At 54.8% G+C, this 22,527-nt stretch overlaps 1 protein-coding gene across 4 annotated transcripts in view; it reads left to right on the top strand.

Moving 5' to 3' along the window:
* Nucleotides 1-22,527, top strand: part of PFKFB3 (6-phosphofructo-2-kinase/fructose-2,6-biphosphatase 3) — a 75,748-nt gene that overhangs the window by 34,954 nt on the left and 18,267 nt on the right. Inside the window, exons 1-3 of one of the 4 annotated variants that reach the window (XM_041765208.1) lie at nt 13,134-13,606; nt 21,148-21,273; nt 22,056-22,152. In XM_041765208.1, the coding sequence (XP_041621142.1) occupies nt 13,531-13,606; nt 21,148-21,273; nt 22,056-22,152 (299 nt within the window). In that variant the 5' untranslated portion in view covers nt 13,134-13,530. Of the gene's footprint in view, nt 1-13,133; nt 13,607-21,147; nt 21,274-22,055; nt 22,153-22,527 lie in introns of those variants that run through there. The other 3 variants (XM_041765210.1, XM_041765209.1, XM_041765211.1) reach the window with 3 other exon arrangements.

Genomic DNA, 22,527 nt, shown 5'->3' with positions numbered 1-22,527 from the left:
TTTGATCCTCCTGAGGCCCTCTCAGGGTGGACAGGGCCGGTGTTGCCCTCACTCTGCAGATGAACGGCTGGTAGCCGCAGCGCATGGCCACCTGTAGGCCCTGTGGTCCCTGGAGCAGCTGTGGAAGCTGTTTCCAGTCCGCGATGGGAGCCACCCTGGGTCATTGTGCTAGAGCCGCTTTTTGCATCAAACAGACGTATATGAACACCTCCCACGTGCCCAACACTTTGGTAGGCTCTGGTGACACAGAGCTTATAGCCCCGTGATTATGATCAAGTCTCTATTTATATTTCACCGAGAACGATTAGGATCGTTGGGGAGGTGGAAGGGATGCCGAGAGACCACCTACCATACACCCAGATCAGCGGATGAGGGAACCGAGGTGCAGAAGCCCTGCGGCCTGGTGTAGCAGGGGCCAGCAGCAGGGCCCAGGCTCCTGGCTCCCAGCCCAAGGCCCTCTCCCCCCGCGCCCTCTGGCAGGAGAGCAGACCTCTGGTTCTCAGTAGGTGAGAATCAAAACCTACTAAGATCCTCCATAGGTTCCCTAGAATTGCTTTTCGTCACAGTAGGTTTGAGTGCCGCTCATTTCGGTCTTTATCATAGATCGAATGGCATCACTCCACAACTTCTCCCTCGAACCTGGTGCTTTTAACATCACGAGACAAATTCACGCCTTTAGTTGGCTTTGCCGTGTGCTGAAGACCATATTGACGCTGTTTTCAGGCCCAGGAGTGAGCTTCTTGGCCTGAAGGTTGTGTGTTTTCGTGGGAACATGATAGCTGCTCACAAATGTTAGAGGGCAAGCCTCTCTTGCCAGGATGGAGCACAAGCTTGTGTCCCCAGCAGCAGAGTGACAACCAACCCGACGGGGGAAAGTTATGGGAAGAGGTGTTTGGCTCAGTGTGAGAAAGGCTGTCTGGCCAGTAGCACTGTCTAAAAATGGAACAAGCAGCCTGAAGCCACGAGCTTGAGCTGAGGCTGCGCAGGAGGGCTGTCCGAGGGGGGTTTCTAGAAATTCAGGGAGGAAGTGGCCTGAGGGAGGTTTGGCTGGAGCAGGATGAGCTGGTTCACTGCTGGGAACACCTCGCACTTGCTGTTCCTCATGTAGATGCTGTTGCAGCCACAGAAGATGCCCAGGGGAGGGTGAGGGGAGCCCACCGTAGCCTTTCAGCCGTGTCTAAAAGTCTCAAAAATAGTGCTTAGCCGGCAGCTACAAACCGGGGCTCTGCTGCGAAGGAAGATGGGACTGCGATGGAACACATCTTCTACGTGTGGACCAAGGGATGCCCAGATCTCTGGTGAGACACAATTTCTGGGCGTGGCCATGAGGATGTTTCTGGAAGAGATCACGTTTGATTTGAGGGATGGAGTAAAGCAGATGGCTCTCCCCACCGCGGTGGGCATCATCCTATCCGCTGAGGTCCTGAATGGGACGGAAAGGTGGAGGAAGGGTGACATTCCATGTGAGGACATCCACCTTCTCCTGTCTTTGGACAGAGGCACTCCTAGTTCTTAGGCCTTCAGACTCTGGACTGAAGGACACTGGCTTTCCTGGTTCTCCAACTTGCAGATGGCGTATCGTTGGACTTCTCGGCCTCCATGACCATATGGGCCAAATACTAGACTGTCTCTTCTCTTGCATATGTACTTCCAACCTTAAAAAATAAAAATAACCAGGGGGCGCCTGGGTGGCTCAGTTGGTGAAGCAGATGGACTCTTATTTTCAGCTCGGGCCATGATCTCAGGGTGGTGAGATTGAGCCCTGTGTGGGGCTCCATGCTCTGCGCTCAGTGTGGAGTCTGCTTGAGACTCCCTCTCTCTCTGCCCCTCCCCTTGCTTACACGCTTGCATATTCTCTCAAATAAATAAAGACATGAAGTCTTAAAAAAAAACAAACGGGTTAGTTGACCAGCAAAATGAGTTTATTTGGGAATAGCAGAGGAATTGCAATTTGGGACATGCCCACTCTGGTAAATCACAGGCCAGAGAACAAAGGAGAGGAACATTCTTTTATGGAGAAGAGAGGGGACTTGGAAGGAAGGAGTAGTGTTGACAAAAGTCCAATCCATGGGAGGAGCCTGGGAGTTTGAGGTGTAGGGGCTTCTCATTGGCTGGGCTGTTGCTGGACCAGGAGAAAATCTTCCTTGGTCCCCTTGGGGTAGTCAAGTCAGCCTCCTCCTGCCGGGGAATGTGGAGTCAGCTGCCCCAGGGGGCACGTGCCCAAGAGCTCCCCCTTCTGGCCTTCCTGACTCCATGTCAAAGGTTTCCCTTCACTAATTTTCACCCACCCTCCGCCCCTCCCTCCTCTCTCTCTCTCCTTCTTTCCTCCCTTCCTTCCAGAGCTCTGAGTAACAGGAAGTAACAAAACCTCCCCAATACGTGATCCTTGGCAGGAATGAGAAAGGAGGAGGAACCAGGAAACCCTCCATCCTCTAACGTAGGTGCCGCAACCTGGTGTAGGGTTGGGAGAGAGGCAGATTCCGTGGAAAGCTGAGGGCTCCGTTCGCACAGAGCTCGTGGCCCCGGGTATTGAGTGTACCACGTGCCAGGTCCTGTGCTCTGCACTGGGCATAACCGTCTGTCAGTGGTGGCCATCGTCCCTGCTCTACAGCACACCAAGCCACTGTAGCCATGCACGGGAGACCCGCTTGACGGGGGGTGATTCGCTCCAAGTCCTCAGACTCCACTCCTCTGCCCGCCATCACCCATGCTGCTGGTGCCCTGGGCCTCCCGTGGGGAGCTCTGGGCCCACCGTGGCTTTTCCCACCATCTCAAGTCTCTTGAATTTGCTTTTCCCTGCTCTTCCTACCACCCCCCTCTCCTGGGTCTAGTTAACTGCCCTGTTGTAACTCCAACAGGCTTCACATCTTCATGTTTCAGATAGCTTTCTGATCTACAGTCATTGTTTTTTTTTATTTTATTTTTTGCCTTTTTTAATTGAATTGAGATCACGTAATATAAAACCGTTTCATTTTTAATTTCATTTTATTTAATTCAATTAATTGACGTATAATGTATTCTTGGTTTCAGAGGTTGAGTTCGGTGATTCATCAGTTGTGTAGAAGACCCGGTGCCCGGCACATCATATGCGCTCCTTTGTGCCCATCCCCCGGTTACCCCATTCCCCTAACCCCCTCCCCTCCACCGACCCTCAGTGTGTTTCCTATGATTAAGAGTCTCTTACGGTGTGTCTCCCTCTCTGATTTTGTCTTGTAAAACCAACCATTTTATTTTTTTATTTTTATTTTTTTTGTTTTTATTTTTATTTTTTTAAAACCAACCATTTTAAAGTGCACAGTTGAGTAGCACTTAGCACGTTCACGGTGTTGTACGACCATCACCTCTGTCAGGCTCCAGAATGTTGTCATCACTCCAAAAGGAAGCTCTGTCCCCACGAAGTAGGCCTTCTCCTTTTCCCCCAGGCCCTGGTCATCACAAATCTGCCTTCTGTCCCTCTAGATTTACCAATTCTGGAGATTTTACATCAGTGGTATCATATGATATGTGGCTTTCTGTGTCTGGTTTCTTTCACTGAGCATGATTGTATTAGTTTGCTCTGGCTGCCATAACAAAATACTCTAGCCTGCTGAAATTTATTTTCTCATAGTTCTCGAAGCCGGAAGTCCAAGATGAGCTCTGGTTTTCCCTGAGGCCTCTCTCCTTGGCTTGCAGACGACCGCCGCCTTGCCGCGTCCTCGTAGGGTCTTTCCTCTGTGTGCACGTGTGCCCGGAGTCTCTTTGTGGGTCAAATGTTCTCGCAGAGAAATTCATCAGGTTGGATTGGGGCCCATCCTAACCTCATTTAGCGTAATTACGTGTTTCAGGACACTGTGTCCAAACGCAGTCACATGCTGAGGTGCTAGGGGTTAGGGTTCCACATAAGGGTTTTGGGAGAGGACAATTCTGGTCCATCAAGGTGACAGTTCAGGGTTCATCCGTGTTGCAGCATGCTTCAGTACTTTCTTCCTTTTCGTGGCTGAAGAATTTTCCATTGTGTGGCTAGACCACATTTTGTTTATCCATTCATATGTTGATGGACATGGGGGCCTTGGGCTATTGTGAATAATGTTGCTACGCCCACTGTCTCTTTACACAAAGAGGTTACTGGCCCTGGGGGGCGGATGGGAGAGAGGGCCAGGTAGCACGTGTACATTGTCTCAGACACTTGTGGTTAAGCGGCTGGGTGCACATGCAATGTCCAGCCTTCCCTATCAGGGTTAGTTCTGGCACCGCTGTCCCCCTGAGGCTGGCACACAGGTGTCTGGCGACAAGCTGTGTTGTTGTGAGCTTGCCACGGGACGGGCGAAGGGGTTAGCCTCTTTCACGGGCTTAATTGCTGTCCAGCTGGTTGCGCACTGCTCTTGGCATCCCTGATCCAAATTGATGGGTGACTGATGGCTGAGTAATCGTTTTCTTACTGATGAAGAAACAGCCTGAACTCTCAAGAACAATAATAATGATAACGCCAGGAGTTGTCTGACTTACCCTCCTTGAACAGACCTGTATACAGTTTATCCAGTCACGCACTCTGAAAATCTTGCACCTTCTGAAAGTCCCATGGTCTTTTTCTTAGAAAGGTGAGTTTTCTCCCATTACGTTTTCACCTGTGATTTGGGAGAAAGTGTCATAAGGATCATTGGAGACCCTTAGATAGGAGACATCTGGGGTTGGGGTAGCAGTGGTTTCTCTCTACCCCATAATGAGTCTACCCAGAGATTGTTACACCAGCTTTTCTGGGTCTTAACTACACTCCTGGATGTTTTCTTCAATCTGTGTTTTGTATCTGTGTCAATAAAATATTGTCATTGGGAAGCTACTCTGTCAAGAAGCATAGCCACGAGTGTTCTAGGGCATATCTCCAGGCTTACAATGAAAAGAAGCAAGATGGAGGTGTCAGAAATCACTGGGCCGGTGAAGGGACCAATGTGGCTCGGGTGGCTGTGGTCCACTGGCCGAGTGTCTGGTCCAGTGTCTGGTCCTCAGGTGTTTCTGTTTAGAACTGGGTTTTAGCAGTGCATCCGGAGATAGTCAAGCTTTGGGAGACTGAGTCACAAACCAAACTGGTAAGAGAATGGCATGTAAGTATAGATTGCCCACTTGACACATTTCCAGCTGCTGGTTGGAACAGAACAGTCACAGCAGCTCGCCTGTGGGTTCTGTGTGAGAGAAGATAAATGGTAGTTCTGCGAGAGGAGGTAAGTGGTAGTTCTCTCTGTGAGGGGAGGTAAGTGGTAGTTCTCTCTGTGAGAGAAGGTGAGTGATAATTAGAAGGCTGCTGTGCAGGGTAGAACAGAGAAAGGAGAAAGTGGGTTATTGGCTATTGTTGAAGAGCCAAGGCTGCCCAAGACATCGGGTTCGCAGTGAATTATCCATGAATTTTTTTCTCACTGCAGATGATGACCTTTTTCATCATAGGAGGGCCCCTTGCTGCTTCATAGAGCTCAGTTACGGGTTCCCACATCCAGCTCTTTTGCTGCCCCATCCCTTCCTCTTGTTTTCAAGCCTTCGAGAGGAATTTTCCAGAATAAAGCTTTCTGGTTCACCCTCCTCTTTCAGTTTTGCAAGGATAAACACTTTGGGGTGAGGGGGAGGTGTGCAAGAGAACTCGAGAGCCAAGTTGTTTGAGATTTGTCTCCATGCAGGGGCCTGGATGTCTCCATGCAGGGGCCTGGTCATTCACCCCCTCTTCCTTATAAATCCAGACCAGAGATTCTGGACCTTATGATTACTTCAGGATCCTGGGATCATTGCCTGCCTGTTAGAACCTGTTCTTAACTCAGCAACCAGAGGTCACTCTTTAAACATGTTCTCATTCGGTCAACCCACGGGTGTCCACCGTGGCTGTGCCTGTTCTAGGCACCCGGGACGGCTACACCAGTGAACGTGAATGTGTTCCTGAACATGGCCTCCCTGCCCTAGCGGGTCATCTGTGTATTGCTCAGCCTTCTTATCACCCTCTGGTGGCTTCCTATCTTTGTCAGAAAAGGACCCAGCCTTCCTGATGGATCTACAAGGTGCTACTCCATGTAGCACCTCTTTCCCCCTCCCTCTGAAGCCCTGCCTGTCCCACCCACCCTGGCTCCATCCCCAAATCAAGATCCCAGGCCAGAGCCTTTGTTCCTGTTCCCTCTCCTTGGATGGCTCTCCCTCCAGATGTCTGGAAGGGAGATCGGAGGTGTAAAGTACCTCAGTGTGTCATACCGTAACATGTGGAAATGATATTTTGGATTTATGACGTTAACTAAAATATATGAGTGATGCTAGTTTCTCCTGTTTCTTTTTACGACTAGAAAATCTTAAGATTGTAGCTTCTATGGGATGGTGCTGCCTTAGAGCTCATGGAGATGTCAGGCTCTTGACAACCGGGGTGAGGCGACCATTCTGTAAAAATGAATTATTAACAATAGAAATTTGAGATTTATCTAATCATTTGAATGAGGTTGGAGATGGGGAAATATTTCTTCTGTTCTTCTTTCCCTTTGCTAATAAATCAGGATGTCCTAAAACTTTTGTTTTGGGAAGTACACAAAATGCCAAGGCCTCCTCCACCTTCTTTTTTCTTTTTGAATGCTGATGCATTTTCATTCCACAAAACCATTGTTTCTTTCTAAATTTACCATACTGGCGACCCATGAGGCTTTCCTACACTGTTAGGTGGAAGGCTCTCCAGGCGTGCCTGCTGGGTTACAGAGATATGGGCATCTTCACGGGGCTGGCTTTGTTTTCGTAGGTTAAGTAGCACCTTCCACTGTAGGATCATGTGAGAGTTTTTAGGTCTTAATCTTCCCAGTAGTTTCTGAAGATGATTCTTCATCTTATTTCAGAATCATAGCCAAATTCTAAGTAATTTTGAGTCCGTCGTCAAAGCCACTTGGATTCAAGATTTTGTCGTTGGCATTGTTATCGGGAAGGAAATTGCATGTTCCACTTGGAGTCCCACTTGGAAGGGGATTGAAATGGGAGAGACTTGAAAGACTACCAGGCTCGTTGAAGATCATGTTTTTTTTATTCCTTGGCTCATTAGCTATGTGACCACAGACAAGTAATTTAATAGTTTTGAACCTCAGTTTTGTTAACTGTAAGGAACAAAGGGAGGAATGAGTGAGTGAGTGTGTGTGTGCTTGCGCATGCGCACTAGGGGGACACTATGAAATTCAAAAGTGAATTTGCAGTTCTGGCAAGGACCACATCCTGCTTGTCCTCATCCTCCCTGGTACAGTGGCTCTCAGCGGGTACTTGTTGCATATGGCAAGAAATGAGAGTTGTTGACTTTGTTCGCTGTGTCTTCTTAGACAAACACCGAAGAAGCATGAGATGACTAGGACATGAAATTGCCAGCTGGCTTCCCCCCTTGAGGTGCAAACGTTTCTTACTGTCCCAAACGGATCTACCCATAGCCTCCCTTTACCTACCGCCTCTCTGTTTCCTGCTTTGATTCCCATACATGTACATTCCCCACTCCAGTCTTCAGTTACAAGACCTTGGGCGTGGGAGCTTTTTCTTTGTGATACTCAGCATGAGGCTGGGCACAGAACACCATGATGATAGCTATTTGCCCGCCCACTTGTCTTCCCTGGCTGGACCCCAGATCATTGAGATCCTGGTGTGGCTTGTTCTTTGCAGCCTCTGACACACAGTCGCTGCTGTGAGTGTCTAATAAATGTGAGCATTTAATGAATAGACACCAGAAGATTGGGCAGTGAGCTTCTCAAGTAGTTACCCATCCTTGCACGCCTTTCCACTCCAGGAAAGACAGGGGATCAGCGTGGACCTCTTGGAGCCACTGAACTCTGGAGTCAGCTGAACTCTGCATGACTGTCTTTTTCAAATTTTCAGCATGCACACTGGGGACAAACTACAGATCCATTGGTATTCTCCCAAAAGTCTATGCAACGCCCAGAAATAGAATCATTTCCCTCTAAATTAAAACACAGCTTGAGCTTGATTCTGCTTTTCCACAGGTACAGGATTCATGCAAATTCTGTTTGTATATGTGTGTCATTTGCAAGAAGCAGAGATGTTAGGCGCATATGCAAATCACTGCAGAGTTGTTGACTACCTTTCTGGCAATTCCCTTCTCCCTCAATGCCTGGATCTGCACAATCTGCACCAGTTCATGTTGGTGCTAGTAGCTCTGCTGCTAGTAGTCCAAATAGACATTGGCTCAGGGGTCCTGTACTCTCACCTATTTTAGATTTTTTTTTGTTTGTTAAAGCTTTTTATTTTGAAATACCAGAAGTTACAAAATAGTTCATAGAGTCCCGTGAACCCTTCACCCAGCTTCCTCTGTTGGCAACATCTTACAGGACAGCAAAATATCAAAACCGGGAAATGAATGTTACATTGCTATGATACTGTTACCTAGACTGTGGGATATCTGGTTTTTAAAAAGCACCAATATTCTGAAGTTGTAAAATAATGTTTTTAAAACGCAAATGATTTATGTCTTGGTATTGGGTGAGGAGGTTGACAGGAGCGAAAGATACTCTGAAAGCAGTAGCCAGGCTTGGTGCTGGATAAGAAACAAGGTCGGGCAGTTTTAAGAGCCTGGTCGCAAGCTCAGGGGCACCCTAGAGAAAGGAAAGGCCTGGAGAGAGTGGAGAAACAGAGCCTGGGTGGAGGGAGATGGAAACTTGCTGTTGGGTTCGGTGGGACTGCACGGTGTGCTTTTTGCCATGTTGGGCTGTTGTCACAGCCTCATAATGAGATGTGTGAGTCCACTTGATCGGAGATAAGCTTATGCCACCGGCAGAAACATAGCAATTTTTCAAATAGCCTTTATTTTTGGAGCAGTTTTAGGTCCGCAGCAAAAGTGAGAGGAACGAGCTGCCGCATATCCCCGCCCCGCACAGGCCTGGCACCCCGCATTAGCAGCATCTCCCACCAGAGTGGGGCGTTGTGGCTGAGGCTGAACCCCCGCTGACACAGCATCATCACCCAGAGTCCATAGTTGACCTCGGGGCTCACTCTTGGTGTCCTGTCGTGTATGCTAGGAGTTTGGACACACGTGTAATGACGTGCACCCTCCATTACAGCCTCTGACATGGCCGTTGCACTGCCCTACATAACCCCGTGTTTCTCCCATTAACCATCCCCTCCCACAACCCTCGGCAAACCATCGATCACTTTTTTTTTAAAGATTTTTATTTATTCATGAGAGACACAGAGAGAGGGAGGCAGAGACATAGAGGGAGAAGCGGGCTCCATGCAGGGAGCCCGATGCGGGACTCAATCCTGGGTCTCCAGGATCACGCCCTGAGCCAAAGGCAGATACCCAACCGCTGAGCCACCCAGGCGTCCCTGATCATTTTACTGTCTCTGTGGTTGTGCCTTTTCCAGCATGTCGTAGACTTGCAGTCAGACAGTAATAATAGGCACATTATCGTCTCCATGTCTTTTCTTGGCTTGATGGCTCATTTCCTTTCAGTGCCGAATGCTGTCCCACTGTCTGGACAGACCCCACTTTATTTATCCGCTCACCTCCCGAAGCACATCTTGGCTGCTTGCATTCTTTGGCGATGATGAATGGAGCTGCCACCAAGTTCCATGTGCAGGTTTTGAGTTGGGTTTTCAACCCACTGATGTGGCCTTGGGTGGGCACCTGTGTCTGTGAAACCATTCATGCATGAGTGAGGAACATACAAAAAAAAAAAAAACTCACCCTCTCTCTTGTTTTTGGATGGATGGTGAGGTAAGGGTTTATTTCAGTCTTTTATTTGGTGTCTTGCCTCGCTCTCTCAGACTCGGGATTGTTAAGGGAGCAAATGATGACACTTTGTGTCTAATTAACAACTTCTGATGGCTCCCAGCCTGCCACAGCTTGTTCTGTCATTCTCCCGCTGGGGAGGAGGTGGGTATCGCATGGTTTCAGGGTTTCAGTCTGGCTCGCTGGCACGAGATCTTGGAAGTGGGGTTTGCTTTTTTGCTGCTGTGTAGCCCCGCCAGGGAGCAGGGGTAAGGGTTCGATGACACTGGCCAACAGGGGGAAGAGGGTGCCACTCTTCCACCACCTTTCTCTGAGTCTCTACCTTATTCAAGAATTCTCTCTAAGCACCTCTACCAGGCATGACTGTGCAAGAAGGTCTTTCTGTGCCCTTTTCTGTCCAACAGCTCAGCTGTTCTGGGCAAGAAGGCCCAAACCACAGACTCTACTCAGCACCCTGAGGTTGCCGTGCCCATCACATAGCCCCTTGGGAACTATTGGATGCCTGTGTCAAGTCGGGGGAAAAGAGTTAATAACTGGCGGTCCTGACCTTTGCCCTAGTTCCTTAACCTCTCTCTCTAAACTTCCTCTTACTCAATTAAAACAAAGGGCTGACTAGTCTGGAGGAGTCTGGTAGCCTTAGGTGCACCGAGGATCATGGAATCTCCCCTGGTGCGCGGAGCCGTCCTGTCTGTAAAACATCACCGTCGGACAGATTTGTGTATCCCCTGCAGCCTTTTCCAAAGGACTGCGTGCCTTCTTGCCAGTTGGGGACAGGGGAGTTGGCCAGAGATGGAGCCATTAGCAGAGCGGGGTTGGTGGGGGGAGGGGGGGGTGTAAGACGATGTCTAAATCCATAAAGTCTGAACTCACACATTCTTGGAATTCGGTTACAGTGGGGTTGTTTTTAAACTGTTTTGCAGTGAGGCAATCTTACCCTCCTAAGGATGCTACCCTAATGTACTTGAGGGTTGCAATTGCCACATGGGTTCTCGCTGTCCCCTTGCCTTGTGGTCACGTGTGGATTCCTCCCTGAACCCCACCAGTTCCCACATTGTTTGTACTCCGATATCAGAAGCTAGGGGGATTAAGTGAACTTCCGTTTGCCTGTCCCCCTGTCAGGTGCAGGAGATGATGGGGGAAGAATTTGGTCTTTGCTCCGTGGCCGGGGACACACACGAGCCCGAGGCATTTATGGACACACAGGTAGGGCGAGGGGTCTGGTGGCGAGTGCCCGTGCTTGCAGGGGAACCTCAGGTGCCTCCTGCCCTCAGAAGCGGCCCCTGCCAGACACATTATCTAGGTCAGACACTAAAGATTGGCCGCTGGTAGGAGGACCCCACTGCCCCTGAGCTGGCCCCCACAGCTGTTTGCAAGCTTAGAGGTTGGAAGAATGCCACCTCGTCCCTGCACCCTGCCTGTCTGTCCAAAAACGCCGATGGCAAGGTAGCAGGCACGCGAGCAGGCACACTGATTCTTCTCGGAGAGGCAAGCGTGCAAGCGTGTAGGGGTGCAGCCGGCCTCACGTGCACGACGGGGGCCCCCTTCCCTGACCCAGCCAACCCCCAGCCAGCAGCTCCCCCGGGGGGCTCCAGCGCCCACTTGCTGCTGTTTTTCTCTTTGGATCAGCCCACTCTTGTTTCAGGAGTGGAGTGGGACTCTCCCTGGGGCGTTATAGGGTGTCATCTCTGGCATTTGCTCCCACTGCAGAAAAACAAGTCCATTGCAATGCACTCGGGTTTCTGAACAGCTGCCCGAGCGCCGAAACCAGACAGTCAGCAAAGCTGTCAGAGAGAGAGCAGGGACTCCGGGGAGGGCCGCGGGGGGCGGGGGGGGGCGCAGTCGGGATGCCCGGGGCGGGGGGGGGGGCGCCCGCGGCCCCTGGGCCGGCTGGGGTGCGGGGAAGGGGGAAGGCCCGGGGGGGGGGCGGGGGCGCCCGGAGTGAGGGTCGGGCTGGGGTGCAGGGAAGGGAGGGAGGCCCGGGAGGGAGGCCCGGGAGGGGCGGGGCGGAGCAGCTGCGCCGCCGCCAGGGAGCGGGCGCGGTCCAGCCGAGCCATGCGGGACGTGAGCGACGTGTGGCAGGCTCCGCGCGCTGTTCTGCTGCAGAGTGGATTCCAGGAGCGCCGCCTTCTTCCTTCCAGGCGCACTGGAGTCGCGGAGGGAGCCCCGTGCACCTCTGCAGGGCAGCGCAGCCCCTCGGTGCCGTCCCCTTGCCTAAGGGCCAGTGTGCGGGCCGCAGTCCCCGCTCTAAGCACCCGGATCTTCCCGGGGGCGGGGGGGGGGTCACCGGCATGACCACGCGGCTGTCCCGTGTCACGCACGAGCCGATGCAAAACCCCAAGGGCCGTGGAGGCTGGAGACACACACAAACCCAAAACACGGCGAGGAGGAGGTGCGAGCTGTGCAGGGTGAACGTCCTGAATTTTAGGGGTTTGCATAATCCAGGGGCCACCTCCCAATAGTTATTCCGGGGTTTTGTAGTCAAGGGGACGCATTGCAGGCTCTAGTTTGACTCACTCTTCTGCTCAGAGTTGACAGTACAGTGAATATTGTAAAAGGTGACAGCGAAGACCAAGGTGCCTGGCCCGTTGCATTCTGCACTACCCCCCCCCCCCCGCTCCAGCTTTCCAGTCCGGGTCTGGTGCCCAGCCCCCCGGGGCGGGGGAGGGGGGCTGGCTCCAGGTCTCGGGGCTGCGTGTGGGGGGAACGGTGCTCAGCACAAGTCAAGGTTTCTAAGGGATTTAGGAAGGCGGGCGAGTTGAGGATGAAGGACCAGGGAAGCCCCCTCCCCGGGTGGGGGGGTGCAGGGGTCGTGGCGGGTGAGACTCAACACGCATGATTATCAAGGAGCAGCTTTGGCAAGCGGGGCGCCCCGGAGACCTGTGCCACACAGGCGCTCTGGGCATCCCCCTCGGGCTCTCCCTAAGGTAGCAGAGACCCCCCCACCCCCCAACCCCCTAACGCCTCTTCCATCTGTAGCCCTGGGCCCGAGTCTTCAACTTCACCGCGCCTGACCTGGATCGCGCGTTAAGAATGTCGAGTATTGGGGTCCCCGTCCCAGAGAGGCCGGGTCAGCAGGATGCATTTTAACCAGCATCCCAGGCGATGGGGCGGCCAGGGCCCATCCGCGCACCACATGGACGGCGCCGCTGCGTCCCTGCCAGGGCTGCTGCGGGGATGCTCCTGGGCAGCCGCGCCAGGCGTCTTTAGGGGACGCAGGAGGGGCAGGCTCCGAGTGGGGCTCCTCGCCGGAGCCGAGTGTAGTGCGTCCGCCCCGGGACCGCAGGAGCCCACCTGCAGGGGGCGCCCGCAGGCCGCCGGCGGGCCTGCCCACCCCCCACGTGAAAGAGGGCTGGAACCCGAGGAATGCGGCCCCGCCCCGAGGCTGACGTGCGGAGCTGCCGGCCCCGACTCTTAAAAAGCCCGGGCGCAGCGCGCGGCGTCCTAGCAGAGCTGGAGACGCGGCGAGCGGGCGTGCGGGGCGCCGGAGCGGAGCGGGCACCCGGCGACCGCGGCTGTCAGCGCGCTCCGAGCATCCCGGGCTCCCGCGTAGACGCGCCCGGCCCCGCGGCGGCCGCGGGTGCAGCCCGAGCCCCAGCCCCAGCCCCGGCCCCGGCCCCCTTCCCGGCGCGGCGCGCGTGGAGCCTCACGCCCCCGGCGAGCGTTCGTCATTTAGCACAAAGCACGTTTCCAAAAAGCGGCGCACGGGAGAGCTCCCGCGCACCCCCACCCCTTCCCCTTTGTTTCGGGGGTCGGCAGGCCGCGCTCCTCCCCACGCCGGACTTCTTCGCGGGGGGGCGCAGGGCCGCCGAGTGCAGGCTGTGAAGATGCCCTTGGAGCTGACGCAGAGCCGGGTGCAGAAGATCTGGATCCCCGTCGACCACCGCCCCTCGCTGCCCAGATGTGAGTGCGGGTCCGCGCGGGGCCGGGCTGCCGGGGGGCGGCGCGCCGCGTGCACGGCCCGGCCATTGTGTGGCGGGCGCCGGCGGGGCGCGGGGCTGCGGGCTCCCGGCTCGGGCGCCGCCCTCCTCGGCGGTCCCCGCGGGCCTGGCCGGGCGCTCGCCGCTCCTCCCCGCTCCTCCCCGCGGGCGGCCGGCGGGGCTGGGGCGGGCGCTGCGCCTCCTGCGGCCGGCGTCGGGGGCGCTGTGGCCCGGCCCGCGGGGCGCGGCGGGGCTCGGCTCGGCTCGGCTCGGCTCGGCTCGGCTCGGCTGCGCTCAGCTCGGCGGGGCTCGGCTCGGCTCGGCTCGGCGGGGCTCGGCTCGGCTCGGCAGGGCTCGGCTGCGCTCGGCTGTTGGGGCTCGGCTCGGCTCGGCGGGGCTCGGCTGGCTGGGCTGGGCTGGGCTCGGCTCGACTCGGCTCGGCTGGCTGGGCTGGGCTGGGCTCGGCTTTGCTCCGCTCGGCTCGACTCGGCTCGGCTGGCAGGGCTCGGCTCGGCTGGCTCGGCTCGGCGGGGCTCGGCGGGGCTGGGCTGGGCTCGGCTGGCTGGGCTGGGCTGGGCTCGGCTTTGCTCCGCTCGGCTCGACTCGGCTCGGCTCGGCTTTGCTCCGCTCGGCTCGACTCGGCTCGGCTGGCGGGGCTCGGCTGGGCTCGGCTTTGCTCCGCTCGGCTCGACTCGGCTCGGCTCTGCTCCGCTCCGCTCGGCTCGACTCGGCTGGGCTCGGCCGGCGTGGGGAGCGCACAGGCGCCGGGACAGTCGGAGCGCGGGGGCCCGGCGGACGGGAGCCTCTGCTGCGGGGCTGCGGGGACGCGGGGCCCCGGGGCGCCCAGTCCCCCGGGAGCCGCGGCGGGTGCCCCCCGCCCAGCCTCTCCCTCCCGGCCCCCCACCTCGGTTTCCGCCGCCTCTCCCTCCCGCTGCCCATGCATCTGTCCCTTCTCTGGATTTCCATCTCCAGTTTTTCTCTTCTTTCTGGGGGTTTGAAATCTCCACTCGTCTTTATTATTATTTTTTAAAGATTTTATTTATTTATCATGAGACACAGAGAGAGGCAGAGACACAAGCAGAGGGAGAAGCAGGGTCCCTGCAGGGAGCACAGTGTGGGACTCGATACCGGGTCTCCTGGGTCACGCCCTGGGCCCAAGGCAGGCGCTGCACCGCTGAGTCCCCCAGCTGCCCAGCCCTCTTTATATTGCTGTCGGCTCCCTCTTTGCTTCCCTGTCGCTTGCTCCCTCCTTCTCCCTTGGTGCATTTTCTTTCTCCTTCCTGTGCCCCCTTCTCCCGGCCTCCACCCTCAGTTTCTATGCTGGGGGTACCAAGAGAGCGGCCGGGAACCAGGCCTCTGCTCCTGGGTTTGGAGGGGTCCGCACATCAGTGACCATACAGTTGGCAGCATTTCTCACTTGCGTGCATGAGCACACCTCCCCGCCCCCCCCCCCCCCCCCCCCCCCCACACTCCACTGTGCTTGGATTTTGCTGGCAGTTCACCTTCCTGCCCTATCATCCGCCATAAATGCTTTGGAAAGGTTTACCTTTAACTTGAGCTCTTCCCCAGCCGCGGAGAGAGGCCCCTAGTAAAAGAGTGGTCCCAGTGGTTTGAAGGCAACACCTGCTGTCCAGGTAACCCACCCAGGAGCCTAAGGGGCCGGATGGGGCCAGTGGAGTGCTGGGTGTTGGGCTTCAGGCGGGGTCAGGTTACCTGAGACTACACAGGGGATCCTGGGTACAGATCCTCAGGGTGGCTTCCAGGCAGGGGTGGCTCCTGAGCGCCAGGCTGCCTGCTGGCCTCCTTTGCTGCCACGTTTCTCAGGAGATGGCCGCTGAGTCTATGGTGACATCTTGCCACCTCAGGCTTTGCCCAGGTCTGAATCACCAGCCCTCCCCCCTCTCTCCCTGTCCCAGACAGGAGACGGGGTGAGCTGGCTCTGGGGTGCTTCTAGGTCATCCTGGTGATGGGGACTTGGCAAGGTGCTCCTGACAGTGGGGGCCTCTCCTCCACGAGCTTGTCTCCTCTGCTAGACCTCAGATTCTTGAGGCCACAGAAGCCTTAAGAACTGGTTTCCTTGCAAGGCAGCCACGAGCAGGGGCTCTGCAGGTCTGTTTCTTGCTCCCGGCCCTTTCAGACACACTCTTAAGTAGCTTTCTGCACTGAGGCTGACCACAGTATTCCCCTGTTGGGGGGAGGATGGGCAGTACCCTGAGTCGTGTGGGAGATGTGGCCACGGCAAGACACAGAAACGGCCCCACCCTCTTGGCTTTTGAATAAAACCAGTATTTATGGAGCACTTTGTAAGCTATAATTGGCCATACAAATGTAGGTTGGTTCTCGCTCTATAGGTAAAACACGTGTTTTTGTAGGGGTGTGTGTGTACCCACGTGCACCCATTTAGAAGGGCCCCGAGGTTCACGGTGGAGACGTGAGGTTTGGTGTGGAGCACACTGAGATTGGCTGGCATTCGCTCAGTCGTGTGAATCGGAGAGACACAAGCGTGCAGCTATGCTTCCTTCCTCCGGGCTTCAGAGACCCATCCATTAGACGTTATCAGTCTGCACGTCTCACACGCAGATGAGAGATTTGCCTAAAATCCCTGTGAGAACCATTAGAGCTTGGTGTGTGCATGGGGGAGGGGTGTGTGTGTGCTAAAGCTGATAGATTAAGTCTCCTGTCCCCGCCCACTCCTGGAATCCCTGTGTGTGGTTCTGGGGTGTAGTCTCAGACACATTCTTCCTTATAAAAATATCTGCAGCCTGGGTATTTATTACATGACCTTATTTCAAGTAGTGGGGTCTTTCTCGGGTCACATAGTCACATTTGTCTCTCGACAGAATGGGGAGAAGAGGGTATTTTTCCTTGAAGGGTCTTTCCTGGTTCCCTTCCCAACCCCATCACCTTCCTCCCCTTCTTTAATGGTACTTGGAAACTTGGGTGGATTTTCTTCCTTCTAAAACCTGTTAACCGCCTTTCTAATTGGTATCCTAATTGAAGGTCTGCAGCAGATTCCTCTGAGCTTTATTAATTAAAAGATGACATGGTGACCATTAGTGTTTGTGTACAAGGAACAGTAAAACAACGACCGAGCGCTCCAGGTGGGTTAGTTTGACGATGATGTCTGTGTCTAAAGCACATCAGTTGGGTGCCCTGTTGCTGCACCCACGTTGTAGTAAACGTTTCTTACAAAACCTGCAGTTTCCTTCGATTGCAAACTGTGACAGGACTTACTGACAAGGAAGCCGTGGACAAGGAAGTAAATTAGTGGGAAAGGCCAGCTGTGCGCTTAGTTTACCAGCGCTGATAGTTAAGAGCCTCTGTGTGTGAGTCTCTACTTTTTTGGGCGAGGTAGCTATCCACGCAAAACCTGAGTTTCTAGTCTATCTAATAGGGTACGTACTGTTGATGGATTTTCATCTCGGTAGGGGCTTTAGCCCGTGGGTGGCATTCCAAGTTGAAGACAGAAGGGAAAGGAGGGTGTTCCGGAGAATTCCCAACCTTATCTAGCAGTGATTCTCTGCCCTGGCTGCACTTTAGAGTTCTTTGTGGGGAGATTTTGGGGAAAAAAAAATCGTTAGGGGTAGCCCAAACCAAGTGGGAAGTGTTACAGTGGGGCTGTTTTCGGGTCAGCCACCGGTTGAGAATAGTTTAGGAGAGCGCACCTGAAGACTTCCAGGTGAGAAAGATCTAGGCAAGCCCCAGTTCTGTCCCTCGCCACGGGTGTAGGGGGACCCGTCTTCACCTGCGGCTCTTCGTCACGTCTAGAATGATGGAAACCATAATGGCTCATGCTGATGAGGATGCTGCAGGGAGCATGTTTTATGCTTATTGCATTGCAGTTGATCCTCCCAAGAGCCTTTATGAAGCGTCCCTCCATTTCCCAGGCAAGAGAACCAAGATGCTGAGAGCTCAAGTAACTTGGCCCAGGTCCGAGGAAGTGGTGGGGCTGTGCGTCCAATGCTGTTTATTCGACTGCACGCTCTGTTCTCTCAGCCACCGCACTATGGCTCGCCTCCCGGGGTTGTCAGATGAGTCACTAAAGTGCCCGGTTCCTCACTATGGCCTGCAGAGACCATGTCAGGGGAGGAGGGCCATTTGTTGGACATGCGTGGGTTGAAGCGTTGCATGCAAAGCATTGAGCGATTTGGTATCCAGCAGTGGGACAGGAGAGCGTTCTGGGCCTGCCTTCTGTCACCCCGGGGTCAGGTACGTGAGCCCTTCCCAGGGAGCCCTGCAGAGGTGGCCACGTCCCAGAGGGTCTCTGTCTGCAGCATTTGGTTTGCTCTTGCAAACTGTCCTGTAGACCCCCGGCAGGGGAGTCCCCCATTGGGACGTTCTGGGCTTTGACCCCGTCCGCCCGCGTGTGCAGTTTGTCCGTCTGTCTGAAACACCCCTTCCATTTGTTTCCCCGGAACTCAGCACGGGAAGCATGATTACCTGCTTGCAGAAAGGCACGCCAGTGACTTGGCATCTCTGGAAGCTGGCGTTTCCAGTGCCTTTGGGTAGAAGGAAGCTTCTCGCAGGAGATAGGGGAGCGACAGCAAAGTGTCTTCCGATAGTTTCGTTTCTTTTCTGAGCGTGGGTTGTGGGTGTCGGTGTGGTGGGTGAGGACAGCTGCTGGGTGCCTGCTGGTGTCCGTGGTTACACGTTATCAGAGAAGTGAGTCATTTAATCTGGGGAGTAGGGCTGGAGCTGGAACCCTAGAATGAGCCTGTGTGAAGGGTGAGGGGCGTTACCCTGGCCCGTCTCACTGACTGTTTAGGACCGGCCACTCAGGTCACCCCAGGGGCTGCTGCTCACTGGCCTGGGCAGCTGGCTTCCTGGTTACCGTTTGCAGACTTTCCTGCGTCCACTGACACCCAGGGGCTGGCACCCATTGGGCAGGGGGCATCGCGAGCTGATGGACCGGTGTGGCTGGCTGTGGATGGAGGGCTGGGCTCAGGTGCTCTTCAGGGACACTGGCCCTGGCGCCCCAATTCAACACCCCCATGGCCACACCCGCCCCAGCGCTCCATGCACACACCTGTTCTGCGCCCTCGCAGCGTTCACCACGCTCCGAAATGACTTTGTGCGTTTGTTTGCTCATACTTCGTCACTTCCCCACCCCAGACCAGATGCTGTGAGCACAGGGGCTGTGCTCCCAGGTCACCCAGCACGTGTGTCCCGTGGGCCAATGAATGAATGAATGAATGGAATGACGGGAGTTGAGGGGGAGCTCCCAGAACTCGGTTCTTGCTCTAGTGACAGCCTTAACCCTGGATGTGGCTTTTAGCCTTAGCTCCGTCCCCCTCCCTGCTGCAAACCACAGTGAAGGTGTTAATAGTCTGTTAACCCAGCTCCTTTCAACAATTGCTTCTTTGGCTTTTTAACATCGTGAACATATGCGCATCCCCTGAAACATGCTTTACACTGACATCTAAATATATCTGAGTATAAAAACTTGGGGGGGGAGGGTCAAAAAGAAGTTAAAATATTAAATGTTTGTATCAGATGAAGGGAAACATACACGAACTTTTTGGAGACTTTTGTGTTAAATTCCTACCTGCTCTCCCCCAGTCCCTTGCTGTTGGGGGAGAGGAGGAGAAAGCAGAGCCCCAGCGAGCCTGGTGTGACAGGGGGACAGAGGTGCTCATCTTCCATGGGCTAAGAAGGATCTGCAGAGAAGAAGAAATCGAGAGGGGGGTGGGGCTGCAGCCTGGGCAGATGATTATAGCGTGAAGGCTCTTGAGATCACCTGGGAGTTTACAAAAGGAGCCGGGAGCCATGAGGGAGAGTCAGACTCTGAGCTTAGTCAGAAGGTTTCCCTGCTCGGAGTCCCAGGAGCGCCAGGGTGGAGGGACGACTGCGACCTCTGCCGAGGGTTCCACTGCATCTTGTGCAAGAAGCCAAAGGAATAGGGAAAATCGCTTCTGCTTTGCCAAATCAGAGAGAGATGATTTATTGGGGTTTGAGATTCAGCTTGAATTTTTGGCTTAAGATATTTACTCTGCTGTGTCCATATGGCTTTTTTTTTCCTTCCAAAGCATCTCCTGCCAGAGATTTGTGCATAGGGTTCCTTGATCCCCTATTTGATAAATCGGTCAGCCTCTGTCTCCACTTACTTGGCATGAGTCCATCATAAGCATTGCATACATGGGCGCAGCTGCGGGGGGAGTCAGTCGGTTGGTGCCTGCATATTAGGATGCTCGTGGAGCAGTGGCATGGTGGGGACATCATGCAAGAGCAGAGGAAAGCCAGTGGCTCGAGGGAAGGGCTTGCAGAGTAAATGGTTCCAGGCATAAGTGAGAAGAGTCTTCTTATGAGTCACCTGCAGCTGCCACAATGCAGAGTGTGTGTCTTAGGGCCCCACTGGTTTTCAGGAAGGCCAGCACTTTTCTCTTCTCGCCCCTTGGGATTCAAGAAAGCCCACTGGCGCTTCTTTGCTCAACTTGGGTACCTAGGCCAGGCAGGGAAATGCCTCTTTGCTACGAACTCGTTTGTTCCCAGCCAAGGGGTTTTGTGGTTCCCAAATGTCTCCTGGCCTTCTGATGGCCTGTCCTCCTGCAGACTCTGCGTGGAGAAGGTCACTGATGGTCTCAAATGTGAAAGAAGAAACAGCTCCCTCTGTGCGATTTGCTTCCTCCTTGCCCCCAGCCCACAGGTCCAGGGGGCAGATCCTAGAATAATATGGTGGGCGTTTGGACATGTGGTCGCATGGTCACAGGCTCAGCATGTTGGGGAGTCCCACTTGGGGGTGGTGTCCTCCTTCAAGCTGGTGCCTGTCAGTGGCCTGCTGGCTCTCCTTCCTTCCCCTTCTGGCACTCACTCGCCTAGAAGGAGACAGAATCTGACGTCTAAATCTGACGTCTGCCTAGACCTGTGGCGCAGTGACAGTAGCTCTGCCTGCAACCACGTGGCCGGTGCCAGGAAGCAACGCCACGTAACCGACCAGGCGGCCAGCGAGCACCAGGCTGGGCTGGGAGTGGGCAGACAGCTGGTTTCCTGTCCCCAATGGGCCCCTGGCACGCTTGTCCCCAGGATGCTGGAATCACCTTAGCATCTCAAGGGCAAGACACCAGCCAAGAAAACGTTGCCCATTGAGTGTCCAGAACAGGGTTCTTTGGGCTCCTTTCTTAAGACCAGTGAAAACCTCTCTCCCTGATGTTTTGTCTTATTGAAACACCTTTCCTACCACTAACGCACCCCCATTGGTGTTGGGGAGTCCCTTCCTCATTCTCCCCAAGAGTGCTTTCTGCTCTGCGGTTAGTAATGGGGTTCCTGGCTGGGTTTAGGGCCCTCAGGTATCGGGTCGGTATTTGGGGTTGGGACAGCCCCTGCCACTCATGACCTGAAAAAGGATGGAGATGCGTAACTGGGGTGGGGTGTGTGGGGGGGGTGTCTCGGCCCCACTGGACTCTGGGCTTTGAGGTGGGAATGAAATAGGAATTGCTGCAGAATTCCTGAGAGTTCATCGTGGGGCACAGATTTAGTTCGTCACGGTGCCTGCTTCCTCGCTCACACCCTTCTTTGTTCTCCCCCTAGCCTGTGGGCCGAAGCTGACCAACTCCCCCACCGTGATCGTCATGGTGGGCCTCCCAGCCCGGGGTAAGACGTACATCTCGAAGAAGCTGACTCGCTACCTCAACTGGATTGGCGTCCCCACGAAAGGTGAGGCCAGTGCCACGGCCAGGCTGGTCACCTGGAGCGCTGTGGTCTTGCTCGCCAACCCCTGCAACCGATTAAATGGCTGCTGGGACCTGCCTTGTGGGGCCCCGCTGGGTCTGGCCTGCCCCCTCTGGTTGTAGGGGGTCCCTCTGGCCGTGTCACTCACCACCCTATGGACATACCCTTCCTTTGTGCCGGGATGTTTTCCCACCTGCTGCTTATTTCCTACTGCCCCACACCTCCTTCAAGATGCCTTCTCTGGGGATCCCTGGGTGGCGCAGCGGTTTAGCGCCTGCCTTTGGCCCAGGGCGCGATCCTGGAGACCCGGGATCGAATCCCACATCGGGCTCCTGGTGCATGGAGCCTGCTTCTCCCTCTGCCTGTGTCTCTGCCTCTCTCTCTCTCTCTCTCTCTGTGACTATCATAAATAAATAAATAAATTAAAAAAAAAAAAAAAGATGCCTTCTCTGGCCACATGGTCTGGGGGGATCCGTGTCCCTTAAGTCCCACCTTCACGTAGTTGTGTGCTGTGGCCTCTTTGCACGGTCCATGCAGCTGGACTGCAGGCGGGGCGGTGGAAGACGGGCTCTGGAAGAGCAGGCCACCGTGAGCAGCACTGGGCTGGGGAAGTGGGGCTGCCTCTGGCCTCCCAGCCCCGCGCGGGGAGGTCCACTCCCTGGTCTCGGCGTCTTAGCAGAACCTTACTTGGGTTGGCTTCGATGCGTTGGCTTGGCTTCCTTTGGTAGAGAGGGGGTCAGTAAGGGTCCTTGCCTTTGCCCCCGCAGTGTTCAACGTCGGGGAGTACCGCCGGGAGGCCGTGAAGCAGTATAGCTCCTACAGCTTCTTCCGCCCTGACAATGAGGAAGCCATGAAAGTCCGCAAGTAAGGCCTGAGCTGCTGCGGGAGCCTGGACGTGGGTTTGCTCTGCTTCCTGAAGCCGGGTTCTCTAGGAGAAAGAGGAAGCTGCCCCAGGCGGGCCTCCGAGTGTGCTAGGGCGCGTGTCGGCCTCGCTGGGGCTCGCTGCTTCATCTGCAACCCATGGCCCAGTTCAGCTGAGGGCTGATACAGATCAGCAGTGATGCCTCGTCGAGGACGAACAAAATGTGTGTGTGTGTGTGTGTATGTGTGTGTAAAATCATCTGTTTACATTTGATGAGCATTTTTCTTTTAAGCCCGGGGTGGTCGTGAAACCCAGGTCCCGTGGCGCTCAACCCCTGACAGCATTCTAGACGCACCCGGGAGCTTGGGAAGCTCCTG

This window comes from Vulpes lagopus, chromosome 8 (assembly GCF_018345385.1).
Source record: "Vulpes lagopus strain Blue_001 chromosome 8, ASM1834538v1, whole genome shotgun sequence".
NCBI lineage: Eukaryota > Metazoa > Chordata > Mammalia > Carnivora > Canidae > Vulpes > Vulpes lagopus.
Note: the sequence above shows the minus strand (reverse complement) of the source record. Positions and strands in the feature narration are given on the sequence as shown.